Source organism: Ciconia boyciana, chromosome 1 (assembly GCF_034638445.1).
Source record: "Ciconia boyciana chromosome 1, ASM3463844v1, whole genome shotgun sequence".
Lineage (NCBI taxonomy): Eukaryota > Metazoa > Chordata > Aves > Ciconiiformes > Ciconiidae > Ciconia > Ciconia boyciana.
Window position 1 is genome coordinate 58608478 of NC_132934.1, and position 24249 is coordinate 58632726.

A 24249-nucleotide genomic window follows, 5' to 3' on the forward strand; every position below is an offset into this window, starting at 1 on the left:
GAGGCAGGGCGCACGAGTGCCCTGGACTTGTCTGGACTGTGCTGTGGTTGTTAACACTTGCATGAGACAAGAGTCAGTGATGGAGCTAAGCACTTCCAAGGCTGTTGCTTGCAATTACATCCAAGACTGTGTCTGCACCTCCTTGAGGCTGATCTCTTTTCTCTGCAGATCCTAGTAGACCCCAGGATGTTCCTCAGCCCAGGCAGCTGCAAGACCTGCTCTGGGGCTGATTCCAGCACCATGATGTGTTTCTGTATCCAAACCCTTTTGACTCTGTCTGCCTGGGAATCTGACCACCTCTTCTCAGAAACCGCTTGGGCTGGGCAGTGACATTCATGGTTAGGCAGTAGTAAGAAAGTAGACAGGGAATTGCTGGATATGCATGTGAAGTCTTTTGCCCAAGAGCTGATGTTATGAATTGCCTTGCACTGGGCAGTCGCTGGCCCGAGTCACACCTCAGCCAGTCTCACCCCAGGTGCTTCTCCCAGGGTAAGCCTCCTCCCTCTTTTTCTTCAGCAGTAGGCACAGCCCTCATGTACTGCTCTGGGCTGCAGGTGGCCGTGCTTTTGGCTGGGTGACACTGAACGCGGGAGACATGGAGCAGGTCATCCGGAATAAGTGGTTAAGTGTGGGTTGGTGTATAGGAGGAAAGTGAACAGGAGAGGGCAGAAAGGTCAGAAAAACTACAGATCTGGACAATTGTGGAGGAGCATTAGAGGACTACTGAAAGGTGAGTTCAGCTAGCCTTTTGCTTCACCTTGGTTAAATATTGTGTATCCACAGCTCACCATGGCAGGACTGGTCCTGACTCCCAAACAGCTCTGTCCAGCTGACCCACGTGTGGTGCTGAGACAGCCTGGCATAGAGAAGGCAGCTCCTTCTGAAGCTAAGGGGAGCTGTGGGGCACTCTGGCAGCTTGTGGGGTGGTGAGTGATGGCAGGGAGCATGCTGTCGTGCAGGATCAGTGAAGCACTGCTTCTGTCTCAAGCCGTCTGCTTCTGTTGCTCTTGTTAGTCTCTTCTCACTTCTTCTCCCTCTCATGTGCTCATATCACCTCTCTTTTCTTTCCCTCACTTTCTCTCTGTGCTTGATGCATGGCCCAGTGAATATAATCCATAGATAACCCTCTATTCTCTCTTTCTCTTCCTCACCATCCTTCTCACTCATCCTTTCTTCCTGTCTCTCACTAACGCTCTGTTGCTCTCTCTGCCAATTTATTCTTCTCTTTCCTCCCACGCTCTGTCCCCGTTTAATCAATCTTAGCACAGGCCTGTTTTCCACCAGAGCTGCTGTTTCATGCTTGCTCCCGTGGAGGGAGGGTGGGCAGGTGTGTGGTTAAGGTACCAGGTAGGAAGCAGGAGAGCTGAGCTAAGACTGTCTTTGGTGGCCAGGGCTGAGTCACATCACCCGTTCTGTGGCTTGGCTCCCTCCCTCCGACACAGGAACGCTACAGCTATGAGTGAATCTGCAACGCTTAGAGGTTGTAGGGCCATGGTCTGTGAAGCTGGAAGCGGGCTAGAGCTCTTTGGGTGCCCATGCAGTGCTTGTTGGTCTTTGGTGCCTAGCTAAGCCCACAGCCTTGTGCCCAGACTGATGCATTGGAGGCACATTCTCTGCCCTGCCTGTTGTCCTGTTCACAAAGTTTGCACCATCCAGTCTTTCGTGAGAAATAACCCCATGGGAGGCAGTTGACAAGACTCAGCCATGGAGTTTTGATCTGTGGTGATCCAGAGCTTTCCTCCCTGCAAACCCCTGGAGACTAAGGGCAAATCCTGTTCCCATAGGTGCTACCTTTGCAAACCAGTCACACCGAGTCCCTGCCTCTTCCCTTCCAGCTCATTCTCTTGTTTTCTCTCTTTCTGCCATGCCCTATGTCCACCTTTGCTTATTTTCAGCATGGCGTCTCTCCGCTTCCACTGGGAGCTTTCCCCTCCCCACGGCAGCACACGTTTGGTACCGGAGCCTGCCTTGCCTGCTAGCTGTTGAGGGCTTGCCCGGAGCTGCCAGATGCTTGCACCTTCTTAGCTATCATGGGTAGGAGTTGCTATGGGAGACAGGGAAAAAGAAAAAGTGCCTTCCCCAGCAGCACTAGGAGCCAGAAGTCTTCCATTGAGTGGAGAACACCCCCCTCTTGTGCTCCTTCCTCCCCTCAGCCCCCCTTTAAAGAGCACTCTGCAGAAAGCCGCCTTTGAAGCCCCTTAATTAGTGTCCCGTGTGTCCTGAACGGAGCCCTTCATTACCACCAGCAAGAGGCACAAATTGGCATGTGTTTTAGGTTTGGGCTCAGCGCCAGAATTTTGTTCCAGTCCCCTCCCTCCAAACCTCTCCAGCTTCCCCCCTCCTCGGCACACATGCGTGCACACACACACTCTCTCTCTCTCTCACCGAAAACCACATACACACAAGGGATCCTGCCAAAAAAGAGACATCCCCCTTCCAGCATCCCAGATTTGAGGGAAAAAAACAAATGGCACAGGTGACTCTGCTCCCTGCCTCCCCCTGGCTTGCTCTTGGCTCTGCTGACCCTTCAGCATATGCAACTGCAGGTTGGGGGTCATTATCAGCCCCAGAGTATCTCTCACAGCCTGTGGATGTGCTCAGAGGGTGCTAATTAGTGAGAGAAGGGCTGATTAGGTTAGAAATTAAGTGTTTATTTTCTCTTCTTTTTTGTCTATGTGTGTAAAAATAGTGGAGCCAGATGGAGTCTCAGGAACGATGGGAGAAAAGGCAGCCAGGAGTCAAAGGAGGGGAATCTATACCCCCATCTCACCTCTCCTGCATGCACAGGGCCCTGGCTGTCCAGGCACTCTGCAAACTCACAGCATTCCTGTAGCACACATGCAGATGCCACACATGCCCTGCGGCTGTCTTGTCCTCATTGGGATTGAGATGGACTCCTCCTCTCTGCACAATGTTCTGGAGAAGCTTTTCATGCCTGCAGAGCCTCTCATCTCCATCATCTCATCTTTTACAGCTCAACCTTAACTTCTTTGTTTTCCCCCTCTTTTTTTACCACAATGTCCTTCAAGTCACTACTAGCAGCAGCCAGCAGGTTACGGGCATCACCACCCTTTCAGTGCCATCCCTTGTCTTGGCAGTGTCTCAGACCCCATGTGCGCTGTCCCCATAGAGGCATCCCACCTCACAGGCCCTTGCCCTGCCAGACTGAGGAAACCTCCACCATGGACTTTGCCTCTCCATTGCTTAAGTTGCAACGCAGGACTCCCAAAGCTGATTAGGAGTCTGGTTTCCAGGAACACCAAGGCTTCTATGCTTGGGCAGCCAGACCGTGTTCCTGCCTTGACATCAGGCCATTTCTCCCCTGCACCCTGGCTAGCCTCAGCCTGTTATGGGCTGTGGGATAAGGAAGAACAGATCATGATGTGACTGAATAGCAACTTTGTCTTGCTATAAGACTATTCTGTGCTTCCAGCTCTCTAGGGAGCATCTCTGAATCGGTGAGGGGCAGCTGAAAATTCATCTCCTTCCTTCCACTTGACCCAAGGGAGATGTCCGGGCCCAGTACTTTGGATGCAGTGGACATTGAGCCTTTCTCCAAAGGCCACAGTTTAGGTTGAGAATACTCAGGTCTCAGCAGGCTGGAGGAGAGGGAAGGAAAGAGACAGTACTTTACTCTACAGGTTACTTTCTGGGGTGGGAATTGTGCTGGCAGACTTGTAAGATGGTGGTGTCACAGTTGGAGGTTGGCATCTGCAACAGGCCAATTTATGTGACCACTCTGATGTTGGGAATGGAGGCCATCTCTCCCAGCTAGGGATACGACTGTTGAGACAAGGGCTGAGTTTGTTTTGTTGATCACCTCAGGGGGTAAGATCTAGTCAGTATGATGTGCTGGAGGAGTATTTGCAGGGAGGAGTATTTGCTCAGCAGCCAGTGGGTGACCCCTTAGCGTCATGGCTAACTGGGATGAGTGGAGCCAACAGCAGAGGAGATTCTTTTGCTGACACAAGCTGGTGGGCCCCAGACTCTTAGTTGTGCTTTAGAGCCCTACTAGAAAGTGGTACACAGGAGCTTTGTATCTATGAAACGAGAAGTCCAGCTTCTTGGGACAGTGAGAGAGTAGCTAGGGGACCCCCAGCTTCAGAGGTGGTGGGAAGAGAAGACACATGTATGTGCTGGTGTTCCTCAGGCTGTGTGCAATGAGTATGACTGCATGCATTACTGTTTTGCTGTTGCATGAGGGGAGGGCGTATTTGTCTGGGTACAATTTGGGCCCCATTCCCTTTTCATCGCGACAGTGCTTTTTTACCATGTGGCTCCTGCAAACAGCCGAACAAACAAACAAACAAACAAACACATGGGAACCCAAACTCCCTATTACCACCACATTGCAGATGCAGCCTGGTTTGGCCTGTATTTCTCCCGTTGCCACAGCAACGGTAAGCCAGGGAGTAAATCAGAATATCCTCTCTAGTGCTCGACACCCCCATATGGCAAAATAATAGTGACAGTGCGGAAAGCCTGGTCTGTCTCCCCTACCTCTCCTTCCCAAGTCCAGTTCAGCAGAGACCCTCCAGAGACCTGTCATATGCCTGTCAGAGCCCCAAGGAGGTCACAAGCTTCCTCCATAAGGGATGAGGGAACACCATATTTGCTGTGACCAGCAATCACCCTTATTCCCTGCTCGAGTTGCTGTGTCTCCCATGGCAGGTGTTTAGGTCTGAATCAATGTTCAGTGTTGGTGGTCTCAGCTCAGCTGGTTTTGAACAAGATGAGCCCCGTCAGCTCCGCTAGAGACCAAACAGCATCCAAACCAGGCTTAGCAACCTGCTTCTTGCTTCAGCAAACTCTGCTTACAGCTGGGAGATACAGAGCCTTTAGAGAGAGGGAAAGCAATCAAAGCACATTTAGGACCAAGGCTCCTGTCCAGCTGAGCTCAGAAATATGCTCGCTGGGACAGCTGCCAAAAGGGCTCCACCAGCTATGCTTCGTGTTGGCCTTGGGCACTTCCAAAGTCAGTGATGTGCTTAGGAGAGAGATCTGTCTGCCCAGAAAGAAAAGTCCTTGGGAGGAGAGGAGGGACTGCTGTCCCTGGAATGGGTGTGGGGCAGTCCTCTGGATGGAGGGAAGAAGCCGGACTTGCATTTTCTACAACAGCTCTTTCTATGCACGTAGGAGCCCAGCCTGGCTCTAGGCGTGCTTATAGATCAGCGTGGACGGGTGGACCCACAGGCTTCCTCATGTTTCTGTGGAGAGGAGCAGAAGAGGCAGGAGTGGCCCAAAGAAAAGGCAAAAAGGGCCATTTGATGATTAAATGCTAGAGCACAGCGGCAGTGTAAAAATATACATATATCACAAGCCTTAATTAACACAAGCGAAGGGAAAAGGAGGAAAAAAAGCCACTTTTTAAAGGTTTCACAGAGACTATAAACTGGCAGCAGAGAAAAAAAAAGTAATACATGCAAATTAATGGCATAAATTTAGGGTTACTTAACTTCACAAATGTTAACAAGCTCATAAAAAAAAAGTTATTCTTTCCCAGTTTCCTGTCGCTGTTTGTTTAATTCTCTCTCTCTCTCTTTTTTTTCCCCGTTGAGAAGATTATGTTTTCAGTATATTCCTCCTAAATTAATTCTGCCTCTCTCTCTTCCTTCTCCCTTCCTCCTTCGTCTCTGTCTCTTTCTCTGTGCCTGCCTCTGTCTGTTTGCCTTCCTTTCCTGCCTATCTATCATATTCTTAATGTCCCCATCATCGTAGTATCTAGTCTTGGATACAATACCGTCTCATTTCTCTCCCTTTTTCCTTGTCTGGCTCTCCTCCACTCCCACCCCACCCTTCTTCTGCCCAGCTCTCAGCCTTCTCCCCTCTTCTCCTGTTTTTTTTTTTTTTTTTTTCTGTAGCAGTCAGTATAACTCCAGCCTGGTAATGCTATACACAACACTGCCAATTTCCAAACATGCATTTTTCCCTGCCACCGGCAGACAAAGAAGGCAAGGAACAAATTAAGTGGTCTCCAGCTGAACTGCTCGTTTATCAACCATTTGAATGGCTGTTTCTTGCTGCAGACTGTATAGCTGGAGGCAGAGGTAAGAGTGTGTGGGCAGGCTGCGTTGGTACGCCACAGTCCCACTTTGAAACAGCTGTCACAGTTCCCCCTACACCGTCCCCTTTATTCAAGACTCTGCCTCCGTACAACGGTGGATAATAAAGGGCATGGTAGCTCCTTGCTGAGCCCAGGAAGTCATGAGCCCCTGAGGTCATGGTGTCTCTGCTTCCCGCGTGTTTCTTGCTTTGCTTACAGATAAAACTAAGTTTAGAAAACTCAGGCAATTGCCAGTTTAGCTCTGCCAAAACTCATTTCTCCAGAAAGAGGACATGTGCCTTTTGTTCTGTTTCTTTTAAAGCCACCAAGGACACCCCAAGTTGCATTACTCGTGACGTAACCCGTCCTGTCCGTGATGCTATGGCGTTCTGTTCTTAGGCTCTTGTTCTCATTGCTTAAAGGGAGGATGGTTAAAAAAAAAATAATCTCATTTTGACTTATGGACCAGACTGAGTCATAGGAAGACATCATTAAAAAAAAGAGGGGGTGGATATCATCATTTTTGGCCACAAGCCATCCCTGGAGCTTTCAAAGTAGCCTGTAAATATTACTGCCAGCTCTGTTTCAGTATCAGAGACAGCAGTCCTGGCCAATAGCTTTTCTCCTCAATGGCCCAATTTGGTATTTCAGAATATTGGAGAGCAGAGGGGGAAGTCAGTGTTTTATTCAACATAGCAATCTCAGGAAAAGGGAGGTGAAATTACAAGCTGGAGTAGCAGTGAAAATAAGAAAATCCAAACAAGCAAAGGGAAAAAAAGGAAAAGTCTAAATTTCTCAAAGTGAGAGAAAGGATGTTGGTGGGTGGATAACAAAGAGGCTAGGAAGAGGAAGCACAGAAGGAGAATCTGTTGTGTTTGGAAGATGTGGGAACCATCAACACAGATGTTGCAGAAGAAAGCCATTGAGAAGCTGAATGGGACTTGCATAGGTTTACAGTTCGGTGCATGCTGAAGTATGTTGCTAAATGGAGACCTGAATGAGTGAGAAGAGAACAAGAAATAATCATGCGGGAGTCCCTGTGCAGTATCAGTCTCTGTCCGGATTGACATCACAGGCTTTCCCACTGATTTAAATCGTTGCTTTTCCTGGGTAGGAAATGAGTCAGGGTGACTAGAGAGCTTAGGGTTTGGCCTATGCAGATTAAGAGGAGTAGTAAGTAATAAATAAAATATGGCATATGCAAGGGTGACTAAGGACTAGAAGAGAAGCAAAGAACAGGGTGGGGAAGGAACAAGGGCTATGGTGAGGAGTGAGGAGGGACTGCCAGATGAATTACTTGCTAGGGCTACCTGATGAAGCCTCTGGAGAGAGATTTAGGGGGATGTGGCATCACTCCCTGGTCATGGAGTGTATATTACCTGGGTTAGTGGGAAAGACATTTACGTGCCCCTATTAGCTGAGTGATACTCCTTATTTTCTGTTCTTTCAGCTTGGAAACAGTCTGGAGCAAAGTTTGTTTCTCACTGAGCATATTTACAGCACCTAGGAAACCAGAGGCCCAATATCAATTGCAGCCTCCATGTATTCTGCTACTAACAGCATCGAAAGAGGCAGAGCAGCGAATAGGTGCAAAAAAAAAGATTGAAATCTGGACTGAGCAAGAACAAAGGAAAGGGTGGAGTGTTTTTTAAATTAAGTCGTCCCCTATTTTTGATTGCTTCATAGCTTGAATTAGCTTTGGCCTACATAATGAAAATGGAGGATGACAAGGTACCAGCAGAGACAATTATTTTGTTGGGTTATTTGCATGGATCATCTGTTTGCTGCACGGCTGCTGTAGGAAATGCAACACCATGAGTAGACATATAATTGTAGAGAGGGGGAATGAATAAACGTGTTTCAAAGAACAACGAGAATTCTAAATGTCAGCAAAGGGGTATATGACTCACTCATTGGGAAAATACTATTATTGGATACGTAAGTAGGACTGTACAAAGCACTCAGAGGAGGGATGCTACTAGAAAAAAGGAGAATTAATAAGTGAAGGTAGCATTTGGATAAGTGACAGAGAATGAATGAGGAGATGTAAGTGCCACGAGCCAACACAGGGCCTGGAGTGAAAGCAGAGGGAGAATGCAGGGTGAGGGTGCCGAAGGATGAAAAGAGAGAGATCATGGACAACGAGGAGGAGCATTACTGGAGACTGCTGAAATACAATGGAACGGATGAGTGTTTGTTAAAAGACTCTACTTGGCTTTTGGCACAATAATGGTGACAAAGTGTTTCTGTTCTACTGAGTTGGGATTAAGGAAATAAATGAGGTGGAACTCCATGGGAGGAGAGGAAATGACTGTGCTGAGGAGGCAGGAGGAGGCCCAGGACTCAGCTGGAGCTAGCCTCTGCAGAGGTGCTTAGACTGCAATGGATGAGTGGTGTGGAGGAATACTGCCCTGTTTTTCAAGAGGAAAAAGCAGTGTTTAATTGTAACAGGCATTTTGCATGAGTTCAAGCCAGGCATCGAGAATAATTAACTAATGCTCTTGGTACAGTCAACGACAAAGTTGCAGATTTCTTGAGTCCAGAATGTGTTGAACTTGAAACCTTTCAGTTGCCAAATCCAGGGCACCATCCCAACAGACCCGTCCCACATTTCTGGCTGGTCATCCTCGCAGCCTGAAACGCTGTGTGCTAGCACACCTGCCCAAGCAGAGGCCGAGGAGTCCAGCCACTTTGGTGAATGGATCAGTCCAGTTTGCAGCAGGGGCCGGGGGATCTCCAGTCCTGGAGGAGGAGATTTCCAGAGCCTTTAGTTTGGGTCCAGCTGGGAGCAGCACCAGTTCTTATTTTGGTTTTGAAACCCTGAATTTCCAGCAAGCTGCTTTTTTGGCTGGCTTGGGTTGATTGAGTCGGTAGAGAGACAGATGTAGGTGGATAATGGGGAGAGGGGGTGGTAAGTGGCAGAGCTATTGCCTTAGCGAGAGGGAAGGATGCCGTATAAGTACTGCCAGTCCCCATTCAGTGAGCAAATGGTGAGTCAGGGGCAGATACTGAGTCAGCAAGAAGGCGGACGGGTAGGTGGGTGGGTAGAGCACCCTGGCTAGCTCAGTACAAACCACTCAGCCACACCGTCGCACTCAGCTCCCTATGGGAAAGCTGCAGGCAGTGGTTCAGGCTACTGCATCCCAGTTTCCCCCCGTCCCATGCAATTCCCTGGGGTGCCTTTCTGAGCCAGCAGGGCTTCAGGGAGGGCCCCTGACCACGGCCTCTGGTGGGCACATTTTTTCCTGACATTTTTATGATCCTACTTGCAAACACTGCCTCTCTGCGAGGTGTGGTAGTAAAAGAAGAGGAATGAAAACAGCTGATGAAGGTAGAGAGAGCCCTTCAGCCTGTCTCACCCCAAAGATATCACTCATGCAGTCAGGGAGCTGGTGAAAGGTAGGAGGGGAGAGAGAGAAAAGAAGGAAAGAAAAAAAGAAATGAGGTAGAAACGAGAGTGAGAGAGCGAAAATATTTGAGAGATGAAAAGAAATTACCATACGGCAGGATCCTGTTATTCAACCTAATTTTCAAAGGACTGCAGCTGTCGCACTGAGATAATCTGTTAATTATAACAGTCATTGTGTTTTGGCAATGGAAGAAAAAAACAGGCTCTAAACAAGGCAAGGTAGTGGGGAAAAGAGAGGGGAGGCACGGCTGTGTCAAAATGCATGTCAGATGCTAGCCTGAAATATAGGTGGGCGAGCTGGTCGGGAGGAGGGTCTCTCCCCGGCGGGGCTGAGCTGTGCCATCGCCTCGGGGTGGAGGATGGAGGGGAGGTGGAAGCAGCCATGTGGAAACATAATGTCCTGTCCAGCGTGGGGCTACTCCTCTTGCTGAATCCAGGCACGCGTTGACTGGAGGAAGAGCTTTGAGGGGCTGAAGTGTCCCCACTAGCCCATGCTGCCACAGCATTTCACTCTTGGGTCAGCTGAAAGAGCTTCTCCATGTCCCCCCACACCTTTTCTCTGCTTCTGCCCCACACCAGATCAGGACTGCATCTGCCGTATTTGAACCACCATCTGTAACAGCTTCTGCTTCTGGTTGACTCTCCATTTGTGGGAAACCTGAGCACAGGGCCTGCCCCGTCTTTTGACAGCTTGCAGACTAATGACTTGTGTTAACGACACTTGACTGTCAGGGACACCCTGGCTGGGAAGGCCACGCAAAAGGGCAGCCCCTTCCTCTCACTGGAATGGTGGCTTGACCTCGTGAGTTTTCATGCTGGAGTTGTACCGGGGTGGCTGCTTGTCCTGCCTGGAGAGAGGTCTCACTGCTGGCCAGGGAACCTCTCTCAGATGGCCACCCAAGGGAAGGTCGGCTGGAAGGCGAGAGCATGTTGAAGGATGCTGGAATGCCAATGCTTGTGCCCCACAGGATTCTGCAGCCCTGGAGGTATCCTTCACAGGATGACTGGCCGCCAGTGCACCTTGTGAAGTGATTGCTGCCTCAGCCAGCTGAGGACCTATGCGATTCCTTAGGCCTGAGTCCTGCCAGCAAGAGACAGTAGTGAGATGTAATGCAAGGAGTAACCCTCTCCAGAGGCTGTTGTTGGAAACAGGGCAGCAAGGCCACCACAGGACAGCAGAGGAGTCATGGGGACCCTGAGGGGACAGGGGTCTTTGCAGTGACATCACATACAACCCAAGGATTTCTCCTGGCCTCATGCTGGACGTGCTGCCCTCCCCTGCAGCAATGTCCCGCACACAAACAGAGCCAGTGCTCCCACCCTGCTCCCTACAGCAGCTCAGTCCCATGCACCCAGAGCACCCACTCCTGGCCTGTTACCTGCAGCAGCTCACATGCACACTCATGCAGAGCTGCCACTCCTGCCCCTTTCCCCCCGACAGCTTGCAGAGAGCAGAGGTCACTCCCTGTCCCCTACAGCTACTCCCTCCAACATGCACATGCACAGAGCCAGCCCTCACACCCTGCTCCCTGCAACAGTGATTCACGTCGGGGGACACATACAGAAGGAGTGCTCCCACCCCTTTTCCTACAGCCCTTCTCCCATACACACGCTCGCACAACCATGGTCATCTCCCGTGATCCACGCACGCCCACGCGCAGCCCATGCTCCCACCCCGTTCCCTACGGTGCCTCACACACAGCCAACACTCCCACCCCTTTCTCCACAGTGACTGCTTCATGCAAACACACATGCACACACACATACACTCACAACTAGCGAGCGCTTTGCCTGGTTCCCCATGGCAATTCCTCCCCCCCAGGAGTCAGCACTCATTCTCTGCTTCACAGAGTGATTAACCCACATACACACCTGGCCCGCACATCCACCCCATCACCTATAGCAACTCCTCCGCATATACTCCCCCTCCGCCTCGCACCCCCGGAGCCGACCCTGCCGCCCCTTTCTCTGCAGTGACTCACACACATGCACACCCATGCACGGGCACAGGCAGAGCCAGTCTTGCTGTTGCACTCCCTATGGCAGGTCCCTACACAGAGCCCACACTCCCTCCCCATTGCCAACAGGAATTATTTCTAAGCCTTTCCACTGCCTCATGTCTGGGCTCATGGGATGACACCAAGGGGAGTGATGTTTCCCAGGCTCCCCTCTCCCCTGGAGAGAGAATGATGAAGGTGGCTTTATTGCTGCTAATATTTTTTATGGAACCTGTAATCTCTTGACATCCTCTTCTGCTAGGAGAAGGCTGTTCCCCAAGCCTAGCCCATGCACACACTCCTGTGGGCTGCTGCCACGGGTTGTCTGGGTGCAGCTGGCTTGATGCAAATCCCCCTTAATCTTCAATAATCATATTAATATAAAATGTAACGATTTAACTTTGGAAAACAAAGGTGACTCTCTGGCCTGCCAGGGAACCACTGGCATATGAAAGACTTTTCTGCCAGTGTTTATCACTCTAAAATAAGATTTATGCTTCTAAAGCTCTCTTCTTTCATGCTTCTGAGCTGCTTCATTTTTCTCCCCTGAGCTTTCCCATTCTCTCTTTCTTGCTGCCTAACAAATTAGGCATCTAATCACAGCTGGGGAGGCGCGATGGGAGAGCAGGGGTTTTATGTACAGCATTGTGTTGGTTTTTTTTATGGTTAGTCCTTGAGCTGTTTGGCCCAGCAAAGGTTTGGAGTCAATGGCTGTGCATTTGCTTGAGCCTGGGTGCACATGTATGGCAGACGGTAACTTCAGGTTAACACCTGAACTCTTCCCGTACCCTGAACTGGCCAAAGGGCAGGACTGCAGAGCAGCACGTCCCCGGGGCAGTCCTACAGCCTGTATTTCAGCCCTCTGCCCTTCCTCTGTGCAGGGTCCCATCATTGCTGGCTGGTATTTGAGCACTGCAAGCATCCCTGCAGCAGTGTCCTGTGAGAAGCAGCTGAGATCCTGTGTAGTTTTGTGGGCTTCCTCACCGCAGTGTCCTGCTGGTATCCTAGTGCTTTGGGCTTCTTCATGTCAGGGACAGCTGGAGTTTGGGAGCTGCGAGCTTCCTCCCCACTCATGACAGGGCCAGCCTAGCTTTCAGAGGGATGATTTTTCTCCCAGCAGGCACTGTGGATTTGTATATGGTGAAATGACCCTGCCCAGAGTTGAACCATGAGATTTCTCTTGCAGCAGCACTCTGCCAAAACTCACAGAGCCTCTAACGTTGAGCAGTCACTCTTCAGCAGGACTGACCCACTGATACCCACTGATACCTGTAAGGGATGAAGGCTTTGTCTGGTTAGTGACATGAAAACACCTGTTGTTGCATGACTTTCTAGGGTGTCTCTAAGGCTTTTTTTTTTCTTTTTATGTTTCTGCCTAAGCCAGTTCCTCTGTCCTCTAGATTTTTGAAGCTACAGGGCCAATTTCAAACCAATGTAACATTGGGATGGATCTCAGAGATGCTGAGATCATGTGTTTCATGAAAATATGAGGATAAATTAGAGAATAGAGAAAGGGAGAGAGAAGCCTTCACAGAGCCCCATTAAAGGAAAGAGTGCTGTGTGAGCTCAACCCTTGGTGGACAGCAGAGAAGCTGCAGTAGAAGACATTCTCTCTCTCTCTCTCTCACACACACAAATGTCTTCCATGTCACAAAACCACAGGTCATCAGGCTTCCTGATCCCTCTTCTCTTGGTCCCAAACTTCTCAGGGCTTCTGGAGCACCTCTGGGCACAGCCTCAGGTTCTTTGCTGCATGACTTGATGGTAACTCCTGCAATAAATAGGAGTATCCCTGGAAGAAGCGGGGCTGAGAGGGAAGGGGCTGCTGTTGTGCAAGTGCCACATCCATGCTGCGAGCTTCTCCCATGGCACTGTCCTTTCACTATAGCCAGGGGCAAAAGCAAGGACCATCTCTGGGTGGTGATTTGAAGCCGCTGCAGTGATGCTCAGACCAGTATTAAAGAAACTATCCAGCAAGTGTGGAGAGTCCCTTCAAGTAAGGCACCAGCTCCCAGTACCAAGCATCCCTGGGAAAGGCCCCTTTTTTGGAAAGCGGTTAGAGAAGTCCTGGAAGGACCCTGAAGCCAAGAAGGGGAAGGCAGAGCCCCTTGGAGATGGTGTTTGTGCCCTGAGGCCCACCAGAGGCAGGCAGCGCACTGAGCTGGGAAGAGGGCTGATGCCCAGCTGCAGCACAAAGCGTAAGAAAGCAGCAGGAGCTTTGGCCTGGTTTCGGGGTGTCCCCAGAGGAGCCAAGAGTGTTTGGCAGGTTTTTAATGCATGCATTTCTAATGGGAGGCTCTTAGCACCGTTTAAGCAATGGTAGAATTAAGTGCTGGCTTTTCCAGTGCACTGGGCCCCAGGAGAACAAGGTTGACAAGGTCAGAATTTCAGGCCAAAATTGATGCTGTATGTGGCTTTTCTGGTTGCCTTTTTACACCATGGCCCCTAGACCTTGTATCCTCTCTCAGTCCTTCCACCCCCTCAGCCCCCAGCTTGTCTCTGTCCCTCACATCATGCCTGTCCGCACTTTCAGTGGTTGTATTTTAACCTGCCTTCATACGTGGCCGTCTAACTAGTGACTGTACTCCTGTGTCACCCCCTGTGCCACCTTGATCCCCAAGCCAACGGGTTGTCTGTGGCTATCAGGACATCCAGCTCCTGTCTCAGATTTGGGGCTCTCCTTCCTCCATTTCACCCTCCCTGCTCTCTCCTCTGAACAGGGGAACCATCCCTGTGGCCTTCTGCTCTTCTCCACACACTCTGGTGCAAAGAAATGCCAATATCATTGGGGCATCCATTAGTAGGGAATAAACCAGAGGGAAATCATTGGGAGCTTGGAGCTGATGGGTTGACTTTGTGCCAGCCAAGGAGGGTACAGCCATTCATGGGCACAATGCCACTACTGTTCCTTGATGCTCTCGCATACGTGAGGATGGCCAGGAGCCAAGGGCACATTGTAAGAGCCATCTTGGGTTACACTGAAGAGTGTTGGAACCCTACAGCCAGGTAGGCCCAGCACATGGGGGTGGTGACCTTGCACCTGCCCTATAAAACAGATCCCATGTCCCAGCTTTTCCCCTCACCTGTAACCACAGCCTCCCTTCAAACCAGGCTCTCCACAACCCGTGCGTCTCCCTTCCTCGGCTCTCCTCTGGGCTGGAGTTGCTCGCCCTTGCTCTCCCTGCCCACCCTCCATCCCTGTGTCTTCTTGCTCTGTTGCCTGAGAAGCAAGGGAAGGAAACAGCCAACTCCACTGTCAGCACCTTTCAGGCCAGCAGAAAGGACAGAGTGTTACTTCCTTGTGTTGTTGGACGCCAACACTATCTGATTTATGTTCATTTGGCTCTAGGCAGTTGAGGGAGGGCATGGTGCTGACCCCCATCCCTGGCCTGCCCTGGCCTGTGAATTGCCAGTGTCAGGGAGCAGCTGCTCCCTAAAGAGCAGGTCATGGCTGTGGTGGAGCTGGAGACTGGCACTCCTACGGCATTGCTGTGGCAGGGACTGATGGCATGGGGCTGAGCTGAAATGGGGTCCTGAGCTGTGGGCAGGGGTGGAGGAGGCCACAGATTGGGCTGGCTTCGGGGCCCTTAAAACCAGTGCCATAGCGGGGAGACAGCAGCCATTGGGGGAAGAATGGCAGGGTCTGCTTAGTTCTTGTACATAGCCACCTTGGGGACCAACGAGTTTGGCTTGAGGAGTGGCTTGGCCCTTCCTTTGGCCTGTGGCTGTGGCAAGGTTGCACAGCCAAGGTGAGAGGTAGACAGGAAGCAGGTCTTTTCTGCATGGTCCCCTTGTTTTTGACACATAGCAAGGATAAACACCACCTTCATTTCCATCCACCACCTAACCCAGCCACCTCTTTCCTTTCCAGGCTGCTAGGACATGTCCCCTTCCAAGCCCTCTCTGTGCTGCCTGAGTGCAGCTCCCTGAGTGGGATGGGTTGGCCCTCAGCAATTGCTGGGGCTGCTGCAGAGGAACGTGGTCCTGGCCTCAGAGTTTCTCCCTCTGCACCATGAACAAGCTACAGCAGGCAATGAGGAGTTCAGCACAGCATTTGGAGCAGCCTGCCCTACTAGAAGGGGTCAAAGCAAGGGGGCTGGGATGGAGCTGGATATTGTGCAGGGTATTTGGTGAGGTGAGACAGACAGGCCAAAGCATAACGCTGAGAGAAGGATGCTGGCTAAAATCCGGGCTAAGCTTTTCACTGCTTGCTCAGGGGCTGCCCCTGGCCTCTCCTGGGGTGGACGTACTTTGGGCACCAAGGTGCAAAAAGCATGACAGTATCTGCCACTCTTTTGTTCAGTGGAAGAGACTGGGCAAAGTGAAAGAGCATTAGAGAGGAAGGTAAAGGGACAGAAATGGTGGGGGGGGATTGGCTGTATCTCTGCATGGAGTCACCTCTAGAAAAGGTGGGACAAGGCAGGGGACTGGCACTGAGGGATATCAAAGGCCTGTGGGTCCCAACCTGTGGAGAGCCAGATGTGCCTCCTATCTGATGCATCTGGGGAGACAGTGGCAGGAAATTATTTGTCATTGGATTATAAGGCTGAGAAACAAAGCAACAGAGTGTAAAAACCTCTGCCTTCTGCTTCAGTGCTGGCTGATGCAAAGCTGAGGCAGCAGCTGGAGGCCATCATATGACAACCATAAATGACATGAGTTTGGCGGCCTCAGACGATGAGCTGTGGGGAACAGAGGCTTTTCCATTGGTCTAGCTCTTCTCCCCCTCCCCTTCTCCATCTTGGCTTTACTTTTTGGATTATTGAATATTTAAGTGTTTCTCTGTGACACCATCTCTGATCCTTTAATCCAGCCGGCCTGGTAATTCCACAGACCCAAATCAGCTCAGATTTCTCCACAGACGTAAGCCTTGTTCCTCAAGGGTTCACTCCTCCTCCATTTATCTTCCTTCATTTTATTTCTGCCCTTTGTGTCTCTGTGCTAGAAATTGGTTCAGCTTTTGCAGCAAAAGCTTCGGCGATATCTTTAGTGAGCAGCCTTCCCCCAAATTAAAAGGGGCAAGAGGGGATCTTTATTTTTCATTAACTAAGAATCCTTTTCTCTGTTTTTTATTGTTTTCTTTCTCCTCAAAATTAAAAAAAAAAAAAAAGAGCATAGTACCCATATGTTTTAGCTGTTGTATGAAATTATTTCCTCTGTGCTGCCTGAGGACACCCTGCCAGGCTCCTGTCTCAGCACAGTGGGAGAAGGGTTGAAGCTGTAGCCAGAGGGAAGGGTGCTCCAGGCTGCCCTTCCCAGTCAGAACCAGGAGCTTGCCCAGAGCCCAGAAATACATTGAAGCAAATATCACTTTGCTGCTGATTCCTGCAAGGTGTCCTTTCCCACAAAGGGGCAATGTTTATAGCCCCCAAGGAGAGGTGGCAAAGTAGGAAGGTGGAAGCTGTGCACCTCTTTGGTGGGGGGTAGGTGGGTGATGTGCTCCAACTCAGGTCTGCTGGCATTGCTGGGTGAGAGACTGGAGGCTGGTATTTGACACACTGCCTACAACCTGTCCCCCCCAGCAGGCTCAAGCCAGGCTGGCTCACCTCAACAGCCTTGTCCCTGCACCAAGAGGCAGGAACAATTTTTAGAGCACAAGTGGTTACACGTGTCTTGAATTATTTATCCCTCTTGCATCAAAGAAGGAAGGAAAAAAACAAAAAAAGTGGTGGGTTTGTTTTTTTTTTAAGGGGGGGAGGCTTGTCTGCATTTTCCCTGCTTCATGCATTCTGTATACATCATTTTCAGGCAGCTGAAAATCTGTGGCTTTGGCTGTACTTGGGGCTTGCCTTTGTTTACACTAGGAGTTTTGAGCCCCTGCAATAACAGCTTTACGTTTCCTACCCTCCCTCCCCTTCCCCTTCTACACCCACACGACTGCCTTCCCCCAGGTGCCTGGCCGTGATCACGTTACTTAAGGGAGCCCAGGTACCCTTCTGCATACCCCTGATACGAGATTATACGTCATGAGGGTTCCCTTCTCAAAGGCTTGTCAGCATGGCAGGCAGTACCACTCCTCTCTTGCTTGCACCCCCCATAATGCTGTCTCTTCCCCACCTCCCTCTTCTCATGAAGCCTTGCTGTCTATAGTCTTATCTGAAAGACCCCTCTAACTGATGCCTCTTCTTGTCTCCTGTGTGCTCTCTTTTCCAGATTCCAGTGACAGATGGATCTCTCTCGTGCGCACTTGCTCTTTCCCTCTCTGTATTTTTGTTTTCAACATGTTTGATCTGAAGCTCTGAAGCTTCTCAGAGGGAACCTGGGAGAGAAGGAAGAGAAGGAGGAGGAACCGAGGGAGCGTGAGCGGCAGAGGAGGCAGCCCTGCCTTGTTCTTCCAAATCACACCGTGGAAGGGCGGGGGAAGACTAGAGGGGGAGGACTTGGGTTTGTTTTGGGGTGGGTTTGGTGTGGGTGGGGGTGGGTGGGAGGGAGAAAAGTGGAAAAGGTGGGCGAGTCGCTCATGAGCATCAAAGAAGATTTGTTATCCTCAGTCTGAATTTTTGTTTAGAAAAGAAGCACAAGGTAGTTCCCTTCCAGACCAATCATTCATGGTCGTAGCTTTTGGGTGTGCTGGAAGCAGATTGCACGGGTTCCCCCTGCTCCATGCTCCTGGCTTGACCCAGAGGGCAAGAAGAAATAATGGTGACGACACCCAATAGGACTGGGGTGCTCATGCCCTTCCATTGCTAAACCCCAGTTACTGCCCCTTTCTATTCCCTCTGCCCCTTAGGTTCCTTTCGCTGTGGTCCTGAGATCTGGGGTTGCTTTTTGTCGGGTTTTTTTGTCCATCCTGATGAGGGCACCACTGCAGACCATGATGTGCCTGGGGTTGTGGGCAGCTGCCCTGCTCTGCTTGTTTTCCCCTGGCACCGTGCGAGGTGACTGCTGGCTGATTGAGGGGGACAAAGGTTATGTGTGGCTGGCCATCTGCAGCCAGAACCAGCCCCCGTATGAGACCATCCCCCAGCATATCAACAGCACGGTGCATGACTTGCGTCTGAACGAGAATAAGCTCAAGGTGGTGCTGTACTCCTCCCTCAACCGCTTCGGCAACCTGACTGATTTGAACCTGACCAAGAACGAGATCTCCTATATCGAGGATGGAGCTTTCATGGGCCAGTCAAACCTCCAGGTCTTACAGCTGGGCTACAACAAACTCACCAACCTGACAGAGGGCATGTTGCGGGGCATGGCCCGTCTCCAGTTCCTCTTCGTGCAGCACAACTTAATTGAGCTGGTCACCCCTACTGCTTTCTCTGAGTGCCCCAGCTTGATTAGCATTGACCTGTCATCTAACCGTCTGAGCCGCCTGGAGGGGAACACTTTCACCAGCTTGAGCAATCTGATGGTGTGTGAGCTGGCTGGCAACCCCTTCAACTGCGACTGTAGCCTCTACAGCTTTCTTAACTGGCTGGCACTCTTCAACAATGTCACCAAGAACTATGACCGGCTCCAGTGTGAGACTCCTCGGGAGTTCGCTGGGTACCCGCTCCTGGTACCTCGGCCTCACCACAACCGCAATGCCATCACCATCTTCCAGTCCATGTGCAGAGGTGGCACCATTCCCTCCCTCTCCAGGGTCAACCCCACCCCTTATACCCCTGACTCCCAGCGAGACCTGGATGAGGGCTCAGCCATCAGCCCTGGGGACTTCCTCTCAGTCAAGCCTCCAGCCTCCTCCACCACTGACTCCTCTTTCAGTCCCAGCATCAAGCTCCATGATGTCACCATCACCTCAGCCATCCTGATGGTAACCATCCCGATGCCCTACAGTAAGATGTATGTGCTGGTCCAATACAACAACAGTTACGTTTCTGACATAGCAACACTGAAGAGCAAGAAGGAATATGTCACTGTCAACAAGTTGAAGGCCCACACTGATTATACTTTCTGTGTGGCCTCCATCCGCAACAACAGGCGCTACAACCACACTTGCCTGACCTTTGCAACCCGGAGCAAAGGCAGGGAGGACCCTATTTCCAGTACTTCCACCACCACACACTATATCATGACCACCCTGGGTTGCCTCTTTGGGATGGTCATTGTCCTGGGGGTGGTGTACTACTGCCTGCGGAAGCGGAGGATGCAGGAGGAGAAACAGAAGTCCCTCAATGTCAAAAAGACCATCCTGGAAATGCGTTATGGATCAGATATTGACACCAGTACCATGGTCCATCCTTCCCAGAAGCTGGGTGAGCCACCAGTCATCCCTGTCTCACGGATGTCCTCCATCCCTTCCATGATTGGGGAGAAGTTGCCCCCATCAAAGTCAATGGAGGCTGGGATGGAGACTCCTAAAGTCACCACTAAAGGTAACTACATTGAGGTGCGGACTGGTGGTGGGGATGGGCTGGAACGAACCCAGCGGGATGAGGACCTGAGGGAGCTTGACAATGGGCAAGGCTCAGCTGCTGAGATCTCTACTATAGCCAAGGAGGTAGACAAGGTCAACCAGATCATCAACAACTGCATTGATGCCCTCAAGCTGGACACAGCCTCCTTCCTGGGTGGTGGGACTGGTGTTGACTCAGACATGGCCTTTGAGTGCCAGTCCATCCCAGCCAGTTCCTCGGGTGGGCTAGAGCGGCCCAGCTTTCTTTCCCCACCCTACAAGGAAAGCTCCCACCACCCTTTGCAGCGCCAGCTCAGTGCTGATGCTGCCGTGGCCAGGAAGACCTGCAGTGTCTCCTCTAGTGGCTCCATCAAGAGCGCCAAGGTCTTCAGCTTGGATGTGCCTGACCACCCACCACTCAGCAAGTCTGACTCCAAATACATTGAGAAGGGCAGCCCACTCAACAGCCCTTTGGATCGTCTTCCCTTGGTGTCCCCGGGCACCATCCACCACTTGGAGGTCAAGCCTTCTTACCATTGCAGTGAGCACCGTCACTCCTTCCCGGCCCTGTACTATGAGGAAAGTGCTGACACCTTGAGCCAGCGGGTGTCATTCCTCAAGCCACTCTCCCGGTCCAAGCGAGACTCCACGTACTCCCAGCTCTCTCCCAGACACTACTTCTCGGGCTACTCCTCCAGCCCTGAGTACTCATCAGAGAGCACCCACAAGATCTGGGAGCGATTCCGGCCTTACAAGAAGCACCACAGGGAGGAGGTTTACATGGCGGCTGGGCATGCCCTGCGGAAGAAAGTTCAGTTTGCCAAGGACGAGGATCTGCATGACATCCTGGATTACTGGAAAGGAGTCTCTGCTCAGCAGAAGCTGTGACTCTCCCTCACTCTTTCCAAGGAAACAATACAAAACAAGACCCCCCCCAACAACCAGAAAAAAAAAAAGCCACTTGACTGTGAAAAATAAACCAACAACAAAATACTCCCGACAAATACAAAACTGACAAAATTGTTTCTTAAAGTTTACAACAACAACAGAAAACTCTCACACACGCAGACACACACAGACACACAGACACACACACATGCCGAATTGTCTCTACTGTGTTACGGGGACCATTGTTCTGCCTGCAGATGGTTGGGAGGAGCGTCCTGCTCTGACACTGTGGTAACAACACTGGAGTGCGGGTGGGTGGGAATGGCCTGGGAGGGGGTGGCAGCGGTGGCAGGGGAAGGGCAGGGATGGACACTCACTGGGCATGAAACTCAGCTGTGAACTATTGTTCTTTCTGTTCCTGTTGAGGGCTGATTTTTCTTTTGGATGGGAGAGGAGAACTTTGGTTTAGAAAGCTTCTCTGCCCACCTGATACACCTACTTTTCCAAATCTTCCATCACTATTTTTTCCCCTATTTCCTTTGGCAGTGGAGGCTTTTCTCTCTCTCCAGTCCCTTTCCAAGATAGGTGGGATTTGTTGGAAGAATTTCTCTTGCTTCTTTTCCTTTTCCTCTTCCCTACCCTTCTCGGTTAGGGCTCCCTAGGCTTGCACTTTCTCTCTAGATACTTCATGAACCTCCATCCTCCTCGGAGGAAGGAGAGGAGGTGCAAAGCACCAAGGGAGGTAGGACCTGCCACACAACAGGCTCTGTGCCCTTGCTGCTCTTCCTCCTTCCCTTCTCCTGACATGTCGTTGCTGAAGAACACCAGCAATTCTGGAGTGATGGGCATTATCCAGGCCTGCTCAGAGCCAGTTTTCTGCCAGTTGGTGGGGGTGTATGAATGAGCTTTTTGGCATGGCAAGCCAGGTCCTCAAGGAGTGGTGGAGGAAAAGGCAGGAAGGTCCAGTCTCTCAGAGGTGTAAAGGGTTCCCTTCTCTCCAGCGTCACAGGTCACCCCCCACCATGCACATCTATGGTCAGGCTGCCCGTGTGCAGTAGGTTTGGTATTCTCTGTTCATGCCTCCCTTACTATGAGGAAGGGACCTGGAGATGAGCTGAGCAGAGTAAGTTCTACATGAAGCTTCTGCAGCTCTTCCCAACTGACTTGCACCACGGAGTGTGGGGTGGGTGGGTGTGCGTGAGAAGAGCATCACCTGTCCTCCTCACTTGCAGGTCGATGTGAAGAATAGGATTTCAGTTGCTCACCTCAGTGGGTTGACAGAAAAGCCACTAAGTGGCTTCCTCTTGAATAGGCCATGGACATTCTGGCGTGGATAGGAGACAGCCTAGGGTGAAGGCAGGAGCACAGGAAACAAAAGGGATGAGAGAATAGGGCCTAGGAGTAGCCCAGGAAGGATGGCTCCAGCAGAAGTTCCCTTTTTGTGTGCAGCCACACTGTGTGTGCTAGGATAGAAGAGGATACCAGCCTCTGGATAGCAGTGCTGCTTTGAATACTTAGAGGCCCTCATGAGAGTCAGAGCAACTTATAACCTCCTAAATCTTCCACCTCCTCACAATTAGCTGTGACAAACTTTTCTTAGGGATCCTTTAAAGTCTTGGCAAAAACCTGGTTTCACTTGCTAGGTCCCAACCTCTGTCCCTTGGATAGAAGACCTACCACAAAGTTGGGAATGAGCCTACTGCCCTCTCCACTTCGTCCCATTTCTGAGCAGCCCAACAAAGCACAATCTTGGCACCATCTCCCTCCACATTTTCTTGTCAGGCAGGGGTGCTGCCTGCTGTGTGTGTCTTTATGCAGCACAGTGGGTCTCCTCTCCATGAGATGCACACCCCAATTCTTGACAATTGTTCACCTCTATCAGGATGAGGGTGAGGGCCTGTGTTGTGTTAGCCTTTCCTAAGTGGCTATTTCCTTTTTCAGGTGCTCCTCAGAAGCCCCAGTGTTTTGGGGGGCCCTGGGAGAAGGATGAGGGTGTAGGAGCTTCTCTGGGAGGGATTTACACACTGCCTGCAGAGAACCTGCCTGTTATCTGTCAGGTAGTAGCACTGCCAGCTGTGAGGGCTGGTTTCTATGCCACAGGTGACATGACTTCATCTTCTCTAAGTGAGGAGCAGCAGTAGGCACAGCCTGGTGTGCGAAAACCAAAGGGGGGATCTCCAAGGTCTAAACCTGTGAAGATCCATGGGGTTCCTTCCTTGTAGGGATGCTGATGGTAACAATCCTAAGCCAAGTCCCAATCCCATTGCCTCAGCCTCCTTCACTGTCAGCCTGCTTCCCCACAGTCAAAGCATCGTTTTGCCTTGAGTCCAGAGGTATTCATGGCACTGACTCCACACTTAAGAGCCAGTCCAACCCAGAGGAAGGGGGGTGTGCACACATGTGCGTGCGTGTGTGTGTGTATGTGCAGGAGGATGAAGGGAATTCACATCGCTGCTGCCAGGCGTCCCTCCATGTTGGGACAATGCAGCAAATCAAGACAGATAAATGCTGTGAGAGACGCTTAGGCACAGCAGAGACCTCTCCAGCTACCACATGGAGCAGGGCCAGCGGTCTTCCAGTGTGGCAACCATCCAAGCAGGAAAGACTAATGGCTGGGGCACAGAACTGGACAGGAAAAGGGGGATGACAGGCACGGGGGGATGGAGTCCTGTTCCTCTCCCCACCTCTTCCCTCCCTGTGCTTCTCTGCTGTATAGTCTTGTAATCAGTTCCGCTCAGTCTATACTTTTGGGGGGGAGCATTAACCTGTAATGGTTTCTGCTCCCTCCCCCCATCACGCCAACGAGGCAGAAAAGAAAGGTCAGGGATACAGCTATCATCAGGCCCTTCTTTTGCCTGTGGTGGGGGTAAGGCTGGGTAGGAGGGACAAGCCATTTCTCTCCCAACTGTAGCCCCCCACTCCAAACCAGTGGGTGAAGTTTGCACAAGATGGACTGTTCTGTGGGAGGAAGAGGGCAAGGAAGGGAACAAAGTGTCCCACCTTCCTTCCTCCTCCCTTCTTCCTTGTCCTGCTCCCTCCCCAGGGATGAGGGCTCGCAAAGTGATGCCACCCCTGTCGGAGGAAAGCAGATTTAACGTTCTATTTGCATGATGATTTTACTGTATTTTTATGAGCAAACACCTGTTGTGTATGTGCCAGTTCGTTGGAATTTAACCTCCTCCCCCAAAGTCTCTCCCGTCCTTGTCCCTGTTTTCCCTGCTCCTTTCATTCATCCCTGATGTGATTTTATGAGAGACTCCTACCAGTTTGGGAGGGAACACACCCCAAAGAGAACCCAACCCAATCAGCCCCATAAAAAACACTCCTCCTTCTTTCCAGTGTCTCCCTCCCCTTGCCCCAAATGTGGTCTCTCAGCTGCTTTTCAGGGTCGCGTGTGTGAAGGGGGATGTGTTATATACCAAAGGCCTGCTCTTTCTAGTGGTCATCATTTCTCCTAATTATTTAGAAATAGGAGTGAGGCCCATCAAGATAGATCTCGTAAGAGAAATGGTCAGTACCATCCCCATGCCCTGGTTGCTCCTTCCCCAAATCTACAAGCAAGGCTGTTCTTGAGAGAACA

At 51.0% G+C, this 24249-nt stretch overlaps 1 protein-coding gene across 1 annotated transcript; it reads left to right on the forward strand.

Annotated features, from left to right (window-relative positions):
• The first annotated feature begins 18242 nt into the window (after positions 1-18242).
• Positions 18243-20669, forward strand: ELFN2 (extracellular leucine rich repeat and fibronectin type III domain containing 2). The gene has a single exon (XM_072847871.1). The coding sequence runs from the start codon at positions 18243-18245 to the stop codon at positions 20667-20669; it is 2427 nt and encodes an 808-aa protein (XP_072703972.1).
• The last annotated feature ends 3580 nt before the right edge of the window (positions 20670-24249 follow it).

Bases quoted from the DNA above. Each gene is read 5' to 3' on its own strand.
- ELFN2 (XM_072847871.1), top strand. From the start codon at position 18,243: ATGAGGGCACCACTGCAGACCATGATGTGCCTGGGGTTGTGGGCAGCT.